Genomic DNA, 13,091 nt, shown 5'->3' on the forward strand with positions numbered 1-13,091 from the left:
TTTATTTTATCTTTACTAATAAATCTTTTTTATCTCCCTCCCTCTTCCTCTATCCATTCTACACCAACAAATTGATTATATCACCTTTTGGCAATTACCAATTGTTTAGGGCAAAAGAGAATCCAAAATGGGCATTTCAAGTAGAGATGAAATAGAAGCATGTATCTCTTGTTTTCGATTCATGGAGAATAAAATAGAAATAGAATACAAATATGTATCATACTTTAATTCATAAGATAGGATGAACACTCAATTCTCCATTCATTCCATTCTCATTTTCATGTTTAATTAGTAAAAATTGTACAAATAATAATAAACAAAAAATAACAATCATTATCCCCACAATACTTAGTCTTATAAGATATATTTCTCGAGATCATTTTAGTCCTTCCGACCAATCCAACACCCTTGACTAATTTATCTCTTAAATTATTTTTCTTTCTTGACATGATCTCAAACCTTTCCAACCCACTCATCTAATCTCCTACACTTATTCACTCGACTCGCTTGATAAACACAACTTATCTAACCCAACTCAATATATATACGTATTTCATAAAGATACAAATAGATAGAGTAGGAATATACATCCCTTAGAATGTTGAAAGGAATAGATAAGGGCCACAAGGGAAAAATAATATCGATGAGAATTATCCAGTGGATTTCCATGGTTTCATTAATAGAAATTGTTTGATATAGTGAGTAATAGACTTTGGTTGTTCACCATTCAAGAATTCTTATTTAGGCAGTTCATATCATCCATACATAGTGTTTTGATCTAAGATTTCAATTCTTCTATGTTTCAACCGTAGCATATTGTTCCATAGAGCTAAGGTCCCATATATATATCGAATGAGCTTTCGAGATCGTTGTGACCCCTGTTACAGCACCTCAAATGGGCAACATGAACTGTGGCAGCACCAACTCACCCTCTCATTGGAATAGCATATGGAAAGAATGCATCAAAACCACAGTTCATCTGGGTGCAAATTGATCATGATGTCCAAAATCAATATATATATAGATATATATATTAAGAAACAGTGATAATATCCCTGTGACATCCCTTAAGTTGCTAGAACAAGAGCATAACTCACATCATTGCCTTCCACAATATACATACATATATATATTGGTCTCCCAAGAATCGAATGGGTAGGTCAGTGCCTTTAAAAAGAAGAAATGGAGTCAAAATGTGACATAAAGGTGCCCAAAGTTGGTTGTTCTGGTGTTCCAAAGAGAGCACCAAAGAATTGAAAGTTGTGGATATGTGTCAACCACAGCAGAGAGAAACGTTACCTTCCCCTCACCATGATCCTTTCAGCAGGCGCCCCGTGGGCAAGAACATGTTATGGAAAAACAAAGAACAAGAAACATTGGCAATGATCGCGAGCCAAAGGAATCACAAAGATATGTTTGCCCTCCATCCAAGCATGAAGCATTCGTTGGATAGAGACTTTTGAAATTTTGAAATTACACAATCATTTGTCCTCAAGGCCAGGAATTGGATGAGTGGCATAAATCTCTACAAATCAGACATGGATGGAGATAGTTTGACATCAGGAGAAAAGTAGATATCTGTGGTTGTGGACAAAGATATATGATTTTAGAGGATTTTTTTGTTTTCCTCAACTCTCATCCAGAAACTAATAAAAATCAAGGAATTTATGAGGACCACCAGACGAAGCATACGAGACAAAATGATGCATAGAGAGAAAGTGTAAGATACCATCAGCTGAATGCCTAATAATGCAAATGGTGACGAATACACAGTGGAGTTTCTGTTCATCTACTCGTTCAACCTCATTTGACCTCACCTTTCCAAAAAGAGGAGCATCATTAAATGGAGTCAGAAAATTACTATCAGGCTCTTGCTCAGTTTTTGCAAAGAAGTTGATACAGATACTAGTGTTTCTTCTCTTCTCTTCTAGTGGTATTTTAGGTTACTAGTCAGCTGCAAAACATTCTACATGCAAAGTCTGTAATGAGAAAAAAAAAACAAAACAAAAATCACACAAACCGTCCGAGCTTTGTGAAAGCCCAGAGAAAGTTGCAGATGGAATTTATTCTATACAAAGACCTCTATTGCAAGAATTATTGGCTGACCCTCAAAGCAATTTGACAATTATAAAATCAATGGCATTTCAAAGGCTTGCATTTTAATGGAGATCATTGTCAGATGCTAAAGCAAAAGAAGACTGGCAAAGTCACTAGGTATGTATTTTACCCACCAACACAGCAACATACGAAAACTTATAATCTATTTTCTTCTTACCATTCCATGCACTTACTTGCCAAACCTGCAGATATTTGTCAATGAAGAAAGAGCTTGCTCTTTTTGTAGCACCATTTCCAGAAGGGAGAACATTTGATCCTGCATCTAATGCGATTAATAATATACGATCTCCAATTTAATGCGCAAACCAGTTTGAATAACATGTAATTCAATTGCAAGAAAAATACAACCATGAATCCAAACTTATCCAAAGTGAATATGATGGCAAACAAAAGTCCTATTATAAATCAGGCAGTCAACAGATTCAAGAGTATGAGGATAAGAGTTGCAGTTTTTTTTTTTTTTTTTTTTGCAGGGTAATGACACTTAACATTCTCGGAAACAATCTACTTATATCAGCAAGTCATCAGATTCAGGGTGTGAGGATAAGTCGAGGAAAATTTTTAATTTACACCTGAAACAATCTACTGTAATATGTAAACCTTGGCAGTGATCCCAAGGATAAAAAATATTATGGTGGTGTCATGCATTGTCCCACATGATTAACAAATGATAGTCCTAACATAAGTTGGGTGGATTCCACCAGATCAGATTTTCGAACAATCAGTCACCAGGAATTTTAGAACTGATGCCACTAGAAATTATTTTAAAAATTTTTTTAGTGTATAGGTAATTACACAATGATTACCTGCACAAATAAATTGAACAGATGGATAAGAATGATGATATGAACATGGTATGGAAAACTTGTGAAATTAGAAGAAAGTAGGTAAACTAGATTCATGATCCATGTATCTCAAAAAAATATATACAAATAAAAAAGTCAATAATGAAAGGATTTGTGCTTTACAAGTATGCAGATGCAAATATAAAAACCATTGGGTTGCACTTTGAAGTTTGAATATTAGATGTTAAAAAATATCGATAACCTTGTCAAGCATATAAAATTAAAAAGAAAAAAGAAAAGAAGAAAATTGCATCCCCATTAGGAGAAACTCCTTTATGAAGTTTTAAATGGCTCGACATTTATTAAAGAGACTTGGCAGCACTTGTTGCATAATTGTTCGTTCTCTTCAAATTGATAGTGTCTATAATGGTGCATTTGTCATTATTTATTGTTCCTTCACTTTATAGAAAGAGACTCCCGTTGCATCATCATGCAAATAAAATCATTCTCACTAGCAAGTCTTTAAAATTTCGATCTACCTCCTCTTCAATTGTGTACTCTCTAATGCATAACCTTCTTCTTCTAGTGTTGGCATGTCTGTAAGAGAAATTCTATTTCCTAATACTAATCAATATTCTCAGATGTGATCCTTATCTCTCTCTATGGCCAGGACACAAGTTGCATGTATTAGAACTGCCATGATCCATCATTCATAATTCATAAATAAACTAAAAATGCCATGACCCCAATATCCTGGTACTCCCACTTTGTAGCCAAATGCCTGTCACTGTTAGCCAATAAGAAATTACCTTAATGGTAACAGCACCATGAAGTTGTGATGTTATGATGGTCCTGAATTTGACATCACTGTTTGATGACCATCAGACAGTTTATAATGGTGACCCCATACAGAAAAGAAAACGTAAATGCATTAGTTGAACATCTATCTGGTTGGAGAGTAATCACACCAATGCACGTACGTTTCTTCACTCATTAGTAAGGTGTGAAAGTGTTCCAGATAGAACTTCCCTTCTCTACCCATTTGCATTATAAATAAAGCCACCAACCATCAAACTTCTGTCCCCTTCCTTAAACATCCCAACATCTTCATCTTCCTTACCCTCCCTCATTTCTGCCTGTTCTATGCAAAATACCATAATCATGCATTCAGGAGAAGTTGCCAGCATTAGCTACCTTTCACCTTCAAATTCACCTTTCAGAGCCCACTACAATATGCATCAAGACAATATTACCACCTCCGACTTTAGCTGTCTGTTTGGACCTCATTTTACTGAACACTTACACACCATGCCAGTGATGCATGGCATGAGCGTTCCCATTTCTTGTCTTAGAATTGGCGGAATTTCAGATGAGCCAGGTGGTGTTGACAAACTAATCCAAGCTGAAGAAAGGAGAAAGAGGAGGATGATATCGAACAGAGAATCAGCTCGCCGATCGCGGATAAGAAAACAAAAGCATCTTAGTGAATTGTACTCACAGGTCATCCGTCTCCGATCAGCAAACCACCAGCTTCTCAATGAGCTAAACCACGTGATGAGAGAGTGCGATCAGATTATCCAAGAGAATAGCCACCTCAAAAATGAAGAAACTACGCTCCAAATGAAACTCAAGAGTCTCCCAGCAAAATTTGATTGTTCTCAAGAAGAAGCAGAGATATCTTAATTGCAAGAGATCAGCAACAAAATCTCTTTAACATCGGACATGTTGTTTTCATAATTTTTCTCATTTTCTCTTTGTGCGGCATCAACATTAGTCTGTTTTACTGAATTGCATCTAATTTAAATCCCCATCCAGTTATCTATGCAATGATATCAAATGTATCTATCAAACTTCAGTATTGACCCACCACATTAACAGATCAAGATGGAAGAACTTATTTGGTTTAACCAAAACAATACAATGCACTTACAGGAACAAGGTGGATGAGTAATTCATTCCAACAGATTGATAAACAAATCAAGAGAATATTAAAAACTATGGTTATTTTTTATCACTGGACTACAATAACAACAGATGAGTGGTAGCATCCTCATCTCCACAACCCAAAACTTGACACAATGCAATTTTGATCCATGAACGAAGCGATCTGTGGTTAACAACATCCTTCCATCAAAGAAAATCATTATTGCATAATGAAGTGAATCATTACGAAGCCAAGAGTAGTGATTGGAAAATGGTGTGATTGTTTGCATTATTGAACCAGGTGTATGAGAACAGACGAAAATTTGTCAGATGAAGTGGGTTGCTTTCGAATCAGATCATAGATCAATACCATAAAAGTAAAATGTGTTCGTACCATGTTGAGATCTCTTGCAGGTGTTAATTATTAGTATAAAGTTTCCCATAACAAGCAAGTACATGAAAGCCTGACCAAAAGCAGCCAAGCCGAATTGAATGCTTGGCCTACTTCAAGCTTAGTTTGACAGGTTTGTTTGTCTGTTTCAGGTATCATCTTGAATCATTTTTTTCAGCCATGACGACCATGTCAATTGCAAATGCTCTTTCATGTCCTAACCTGGAGATTTGAAATATTCTCAGAATTGTTAACCCTTCTAAGTTCAAATAGTTGAGATTGGCTAAGTTTTCAGTCAATCCTATTTTCTAGAAGACAACTTCTTAGCGTCACTCCTACATCCAAAAAAAAAAAAATTAGTTTGCACTAAATCTGATTTGCACATTTCAACTCTTCCATTCTTTCTTAACAAAGTTGACATATTTTCACAATGCAAGATAATAGCTCTGTGCCCCAAACCATGTAAAACACTAAAACCAAAAACAAACCTCGATGAATGCAAAAGCAAGAAGATTCAATCAAGCGACACTTGCACTACATTATCGCCCCAAAAACCCTAGAAATTCTGAGCAGTAAAAAGTAAGCGACAGATGCAGCAGAAATGGTCGATTGATAGACGCCAACGTTGCAGACCATGAACGGATTAAAAACTCTACCTAAAGCAAGCGATTGCGAATGCGTTCCAAGGAAAGAAAGCTTCTTGCGAATCCTTCGCCACTCGTCTTTGGTTCGTGGGGAGAGGCGAGCAAGAGCTGCCTCCTTCACGATGCTCCGGCACGACAGAAGGCGGTGCATTTTTTTAAATAAAAAATTTATAAAATAATAAAAAATAAAAAATGCATTTAAAAAGATATAAATATATATATTTAAGTATTCAATAAATATCTTAAACACTCACATTAATAAAAAAATTTATTAATTAAAAAAATAGGATAAAGTAAAGAATTATCATCCTAATTAATGGAATAAAAGGTTGGTGGTAATTATCATATTTTCAAAACAAAAATTATAATTTTTAGATTTTAAATAAATTTTTTATTCAATTAAAATTATTATTATTATTTATATGTTAGATTATAATATTTGTCCAGGTCGCATCCCACGTGGCCGCTTCGAGACAGCCTGGACTCTCTCCGTCGAGGTCCTCGCTTCTCCAGCGGCGCGTGATGGGAAGCAGAAGAATGGAAACAAGGAAATGGCGATCCTGCTCCGTCTGCTGCTCCTAGCGATGGATCTGACGGCCGCCGGCATCTCTCTCGCGTTTGCTCTCGTGAGCTTCTCCTTCGTCGCCGCTATTCTATGCTTCGCCGCCTTCATCCACAACGCCAAGGAGCTCTCCCTTTAGCCCGATGCCGCCTGCCTCGTCCTCTGCCCGGCACCTTTCAGTGCCTCCGTCTTCTTTGAGCGACAGGTACATCCGGTTCCCCCCTTTCGATTGATTCGTAGCTGCTTCTTGTGGGTTGACATTTTCGTGATCTTTGGTGTGTGATTATCATGATTTTTGGTGAGATTTCTTCTTTGGATCTAGATCGTTTTGATTGATTTTACTTTAGATCATCTGTTTTTGGTAGCAAACTTAGGGTCTTATCATTTTTAGTTTCTTAGTCGGCATTGATGGGTATTTGACTCAGTCTGGATAGCCCAGACGGAAAAGGATTGCAGGAACTGTACTTTCTTCATTCCATTGTGTGCATTTGTTGTAAAAACGGAATTCGGTACTCCAACGATCTTATTCTAGAGGTGAATTTAACCTGATTCTTATCTATGTCGAGTTGTTGCTCCTGAAGTGACATCTAGCTGATTCATTATACTGGTTAAAATGTTATAAGGAATGGGAGGTTTTGGTAGGTACTATAACCCAAGGAGCTAGGTTCTTTTAAGAAGTTTGACATAGTCTAAGCAATAGTGTAAAATATTTTGATTGAACCGACTCTTGTTGAAACTTTTAGACTATTCCTTCTGTTCCACACTCCAAACCCACATCATTGTTATCTCTAAGATTGATGCTGTGTCTTTGTGGTTGAACCAACCCTCTCCACATTGGTTGCAAATGATTTGTTTCGGTGATATGTGTTTAATCCGCGCAACTCAAACCACCCCTTTGAGGGTGGAGGAGCGTTCACCAACAAGATATATATCCAATTGGTCTGAATTCCCCTTCTAGAAAGGAACATATGTGCTGGGAGTTGGATATGGAAAGAAGCCAAAATAAGAGCTTTATCTTCCAAAATGCCTGAGATTTCCAAAGTTGAGTGGTTCAAGGGTCTCTATCTCCACTATATGCCTGTCACTTGTGGGGCCTAGGATGCTGCAGCTATGCTGCAGGATCTTTACCACCCAATAGAACATTATTAGAACTCCGTCACAAAATAATTTCATCGTGTGGAGTTGGTTTATCTCCCATATAAGCTGTTGATACTCCTTCAGGGAACCATGTATGCAAATCTGATACTCCAGCTCACCTATTCATTGATGCAGATCTACAATCTCAATTGAACCACTCAGTAGCGATCATTACCAAAATAGTGATCCTACATTCCACTACATGGCAGTGGTTGCCCAACAAGGTTCACCAGAAATTGGTATTGATACTGCTGCCAACAACATATTGAAGTCTTAAAATGAAGAATGATTCGGCTCTGTCTTGCCAAACCAGGAACCACCTCCCTGTGCTCTGATCCTCTTGACAATTTTTCCTACTCCAGTAGATCTGCTCACTTGGACTTGGACCTCATTTGTCAGCTAGCACTAAAACTTCATCTTTTATGAAAAGATTGATATCTAGTTTGACTCCCTCCTTGTGTCTCATTGGAATCGATTAGATTGGCTTGAGCTCAAAAACCTTGTAATCAAATATTATATCATATTAAATTGCATCAACCTATATAGCAGACACTTAAGCTATTGTGAAAGAGTTACTGTAATTTTAGTATCCTTTAAGTTCAATGCTATGCTTAAATGTGGCCTATTTTAGACGTTTTTACATTTTTGTTAAACCTGACTTTTAAACTTTCTTCTAATGTCAAAGCGGTTAACATTCTTACTCATATAGGAGTAGATTATGAACTAGGAGCATCATGAATCATCTAAGATTATTTTTTTCTTTAGGTGTATATTTCTTCTTTATTCTTTGTTTTGTTGCCATATGGAGTTGCCCCTTGCTGGGAAAAAAATGGTTTATTTGACTGACCAGTCCATCCATCTGGAAAATAAAATGAATGTGGATCTTCATCACTTTATCAGTACTATTCTCTGCTTTGTGATAATAAACCATGAGTTCCGGCTCTCTTCTTGGCCATACTAAAGTCAATCTCGGCCAGTATATCTAAATACTTCGAACTGTTCATCTTGCAGATACACTCAGAAATCCAATGTCAGAGCAACAATAAACTCCAAGCTCCTGTAGCTGTACCTGTATTCAGTTCTAAGAGCAAAAAATCACTCCAATTAGCACTTGTAACATGAAACTCATCCACATTTAGTCTTCAATAGTACATGAAATCACTGATAGTATAATAAAAAGCCAATTGAACTTCTAAGGCTGATGCTTGCCTCCTTGTTTGGTTCAACACTTTTGAGGTTAAGTAACATTCCAATATTCAAGATAATCCAAATAAAATATCCATGGTGGGTTGGTTAAGAGTTTAATAGGACAGAGGCTTCAAGTTGTTGGCCTCATCGTTACTTTGTTTCAATAGCTTCATCCTGTTGAACAAATGTGAATGGAAAAGAGTGGTGGAGGAAGCAAATATCATTGTGAATAGGATTTTAGTCTCGTATTAAGAGTTTTGTGGTAATATAGTTGATTTATAATGTATAGTAAGTATTGCAGTTGTGAATATATGCAGAGGGAGAGACTTTCTCTCACTCGTGAGCCCATAGAGATATAAATTCAAAGGTGACTCGTGTGCGAGCATGACCTACGCACGTCGAATGCGGGACTGGTCAGGATAAAATTTTTCCAAATAGAACAATCAAGAATCTGTAATCACTGACTAAAGCGGTTGACCAGCAATTGGCGTTTCATGACTGATGAGTAAAGGCAATGAATGATTTTTATTCGGTCATTTGTTGCGGCGGAGATATGGAGCTCCTATATATGAAGGTCATGACCTTGAGCAGAAGCAATAGCAAGAAATCCATCCATCCCAGTTCATCACGATCAACCAGTACTTGGTTGTGATCGTGGTATGCCATTGTATCCTAAGAAATAGGCGTCCTTCGTAACCTCAAAACACAATCGAAGGGGAACACATATATTTTAAGGAAACTATGTCAAACATATAACTTGGCTTTTGGTTTTCCGACTCGGCGCTCAAGCAACGACTTACTCGGACTCGGGAGTACTTCTCGAGCACTCGGCATTTACTTTTCCAAATCGGCATCGCTTTCCCGACTCAGTACTCAAAGTCTCACTCGGGCGACTTGGCACTTAGCAGTTAGACGATTTGGTCTTCCGACTCGACACTCAACCCATTCAAACTCAGTAGTCGAGTAGTACTGCTTCTCACTTGGGCTCGGGAAACTTTGGCCGCAGATCTCATTGTACTCGAGAGAATTCAGATTTGCTAGCAACAACCCGCTCGGGGTCAAGCAACTCCAAGAGCGATCATCTCAACTAGGTATCAATATACAACAAATCTTCCTCTTTAGTGTCAATTTTTATATAATCTAAGATTAAAATACTATAATTTTCAATTTAGTAAATTCTTTTGTAATTCCGATAAATATCTTGTGGAAGATTGTCCAACACATCCATGTCTACATCTATGATAATATTATAACTGATAACCGCCTTCTGTTGTGAGATTTGGACAGACAGGATGCAGAAGCAGATCGATGGACCCAATCAGAGGTGGTTGAGCCATGGTCCCCTCGATCAAACCTACCAATTTGACACTTGACGATTGACACAAAGCAACAGGAACCAATGGCATAACGTCATGTCTACAATTATTGTCCTTTTTTATTGCTTTGCATTTAATGCTCCGGTTGCACAAACACTTTTATTTTTTTTAATTCATTTGTTTTGAATTCATGATTTTATTTCAAAAATACTTTATATAAAAATTACTCAATAATTATTACAACTTATTTTGGATGTATTTAAGATAAGTTAAAGATCTATACTGTGTAAAAATTATCGAATAATTATTACAATATATAAAAGTTACCTAATAAATATTACAATATATTTAGGATTAGTTTAAAATTTAGACTTGTAACAATTATATAATAACTTCTATAATTATTTTAAAGTATTTTTTGATGAAGTTTAAATAATTTTGACCAAGTTGATAATAGTATTTTGATATAATATTATTTAAAATTTTTAAATCCTAAATTCTATGCCTTAAACACATTATAATAACTACTGATAATTTTTACATGTTGTAGTAGCTATTGGGTAGTTTCTATACAGTATAAATCTTAAATTTTAAACTCACTTTAAATATATTATAGCAACTACTACGGTATAAATCTTAAATCATAAACTCACTCTAAACATATTGTAGCATTTATTAAATAACTTCTATATGTTATATCAGTTATTTGATAGCTTCTACAATCATGTTGGATCAAAAAGTCTTGTCAAAATAAAATCATTGAAGGATGTCCATTTAATTTTAATTGAAAATAGGGTACTCATCTGATGATTTTGCAAACGATGAGTATCCATTTGAACTAAGATTGATTTGAATATCGCTTCTTCAACCTTCTTTCAGGAATCAGAGAAAGGTTTAGTATTTTAATAGTCACATGCATAGCTAGCGTGACTACTATGATATTGGTTATCTAGGCCACCTAACTAATCAAATTCTAGGCTTTAAGGCTTTTGTAGTTCCTACCAATCCTCATAATTAGTTGATCCTCCTTTTTACTCATGTTCAAGCAGATCACCTTCCAAGATAGTCCCTATATATATAAAGCCATGCAAACTTAGCATAATCCTCACCTCAACTAGCAAGGCAACCATGGCTTGTTTTGCCTTGTTAGCTCTAGCATTGATTGCAGGGACCTTCCTCCCCTCGCGAGCACAAGACCCTTCTCGGTTGAGCTTGAGCTACTACTCGAAGACATGTCCAACGGTGCAAGACATTGTGCGATTGGAGACGGATTGCGCGGTGAAAGCCAACCCTCGTAATGCCGCGTTTATCATCCGTCTCCATTTCCATGATTGTTTTGTTCAGGTCAATATACTAAGATATGTTTGATATATATGTCAAGCAATAGAATATCGAAATATATTGTAACAACTACGAATCATAATTGACTACTACACATGGTAGTCGATAAGATGATTACAATTTGTAACAATTATGCCTCTTAGTTGTTACAAAAGTATTGAAATTAATAAGAGTATTATTGTTAGGATAAAATATACATACTACTTGGCATTATATATCTTCCTGCAGGGGTGTGATGGATCAGTGTTGCTGGATGACACTGCGAGCTTGATAGGAGAGAAGCATGCCGATCAAAACGTGAACTCCCTTCAAGGGTTCGAGTTGGTGGACAAGTTAAAGGAGAAGGTAGAAGCCGAGTGCCCTGGCGTCGTCTCCTGCGCTGATCTCCTTGCTTTAGCAGCAAGAGACGCAACCCTTCTGGTACACCATTAATTTCAATTCTAGCTTCTGTTCGATAAGTATCGATCGACGATGAATATAATTGGAGGTATTACTGCAGGTTGGAGGACCTTATTGGGATGTGCCAGTGGGGAGGTTGGATTCGAAGACTGCGAGTGTGGATTTAGCGAACTCAGATATCCCAAGTCCTCGGCAAAACCTCGCCGCCTTGGTCGCCAAGTTCTTGGAGAAAGGCCTCTCTGTCACTGACATGGTCGCCCTCGTGGGCTCGCACACGGTGGGCATGTCCCGCTGCGTCAACTTCCGGGACCGCATCTACGGCGGCGACTTCCATCTCACCTCCAAGGGCGAGCCGGCGGCGCAGGCGCACCTCGCCAAGCTAAAGGAAGTGTGCCCGGCTGAAGGCGGCGACGACAACGTCGCCGGCATGGACTACTACTCCCCTTCCGTGTTTGACAACGCCTTCTTCGAGACCCTGCTGCAGGGCTCCGGCGTCCTGAACTCCGACCAGGAGATGTACTCCAGCTTGCTCAGCTTCCAGACCTCGCACATCGTCGACAAGTATTGGGCCGACCCCGCCGCCTTCTTCAAGGACTTCGCCGACGGCATGGTCAAGATGGGAAACATCACGAATCCTGAAGGAGGCGAAGTGAGGAAGAACTGCAGATTCATCAACATTTGAACATTATATATATTACTTAATTAATCTTTGTAATTAATATTATATATATATATATAATGTGTGAGGAATTGAAGATAAATATAAATTAAATATGAGGTTCTAGAAAATAATGTTGAGAGATTAAATATATATATTTCATAATATATGTGTGTTATAATTAATATCTTGTTAATTATATTTGCTATTTTTACTTTTAAACATATATCACTATTTGTGTATTAATAATATGATTAATATTCTACTAATTTGTTTAAGTTTCAAACATATCACTCATTTCTAAAAAAAAATAAAAATAGAATTTGTCACTCTAGCGGTCCTATACGATCGACCCAATAATTATCTGTGAAGAAGTAAATTGAGAAGTTGCATTGCTCACGACGGACTAGGGTACTCTTCTACAACTCTGCTCCATCGTAATCAACTCAATTATGTCCCGAAGGTTTTAAACATATCACTCTTAATTGATGTTGATGTATCTAAGGATCCATCTCTCCCTGTCGTACATATTAAATGGTCGGTCAATTATACGAATACAAAAAATTTATGTTGCTATAATACAGATTTATCTTGTTCAATAATATTTATATTATAACAATTAGAAAATT

The 13,091-nt window shown here is 37.0% G+C and overlaps 2 protein-coding genes across 2 annotated transcripts; both read left to right on the top strand.

Annotated features, from left to right (window-relative positions):
* Positions 1–4,064: 4,064 nt before the first annotated feature.
* Positions 4,065–4,661, top strand: LOC141842713 (basic leucine zipper 4-like). The gene has a single exon (XM_074730740.1). It carries the CDS (start codon positions 4,065–4,067, stop codon positions 4,584–4,586), a length of 522 nt encoding a protein of 173 aa, XP_074586841.1. The 3' UTR covers positions 4,587–4,661.
* A 6,502-nt stretch (positions 4,662–11,163) lies between these two features.
* On the top strand, positions 11,164–12,688 carry LOC141843517 (peroxidase 11). The gene is made up of 3 exons (XM_074731569.1): positions 11,164–11,408; positions 11,634–11,825; positions 11,905–12,688. Exons 1-3 carry the CDS (start codon positions 11,193–11,195, stop codon positions 12,484–12,486), a joined length of 990 nt encoding a protein of 329 aa, XP_074587670.1. The 5' UTR covers positions 11,164–11,192; the 3' UTR covers positions 12,487–12,688.
* Positions 12,689–13,091: the final 403 nt, after the last annotated feature.

This window comes from Curcuma longa, chromosome 12 (genome assembly GCF_044706935.1).
Source record: "Curcuma longa cultivar G26 ecotype Majalengka, Jawa Barat chromosome 12, ITB_CL_G26_1.1, whole genome shotgun sequence".
NCBI lineage: Eukaryota > Viridiplantae > Streptophyta > Magnoliopsida > Zingiberales > Zingiberaceae > Curcuma > Curcuma longa.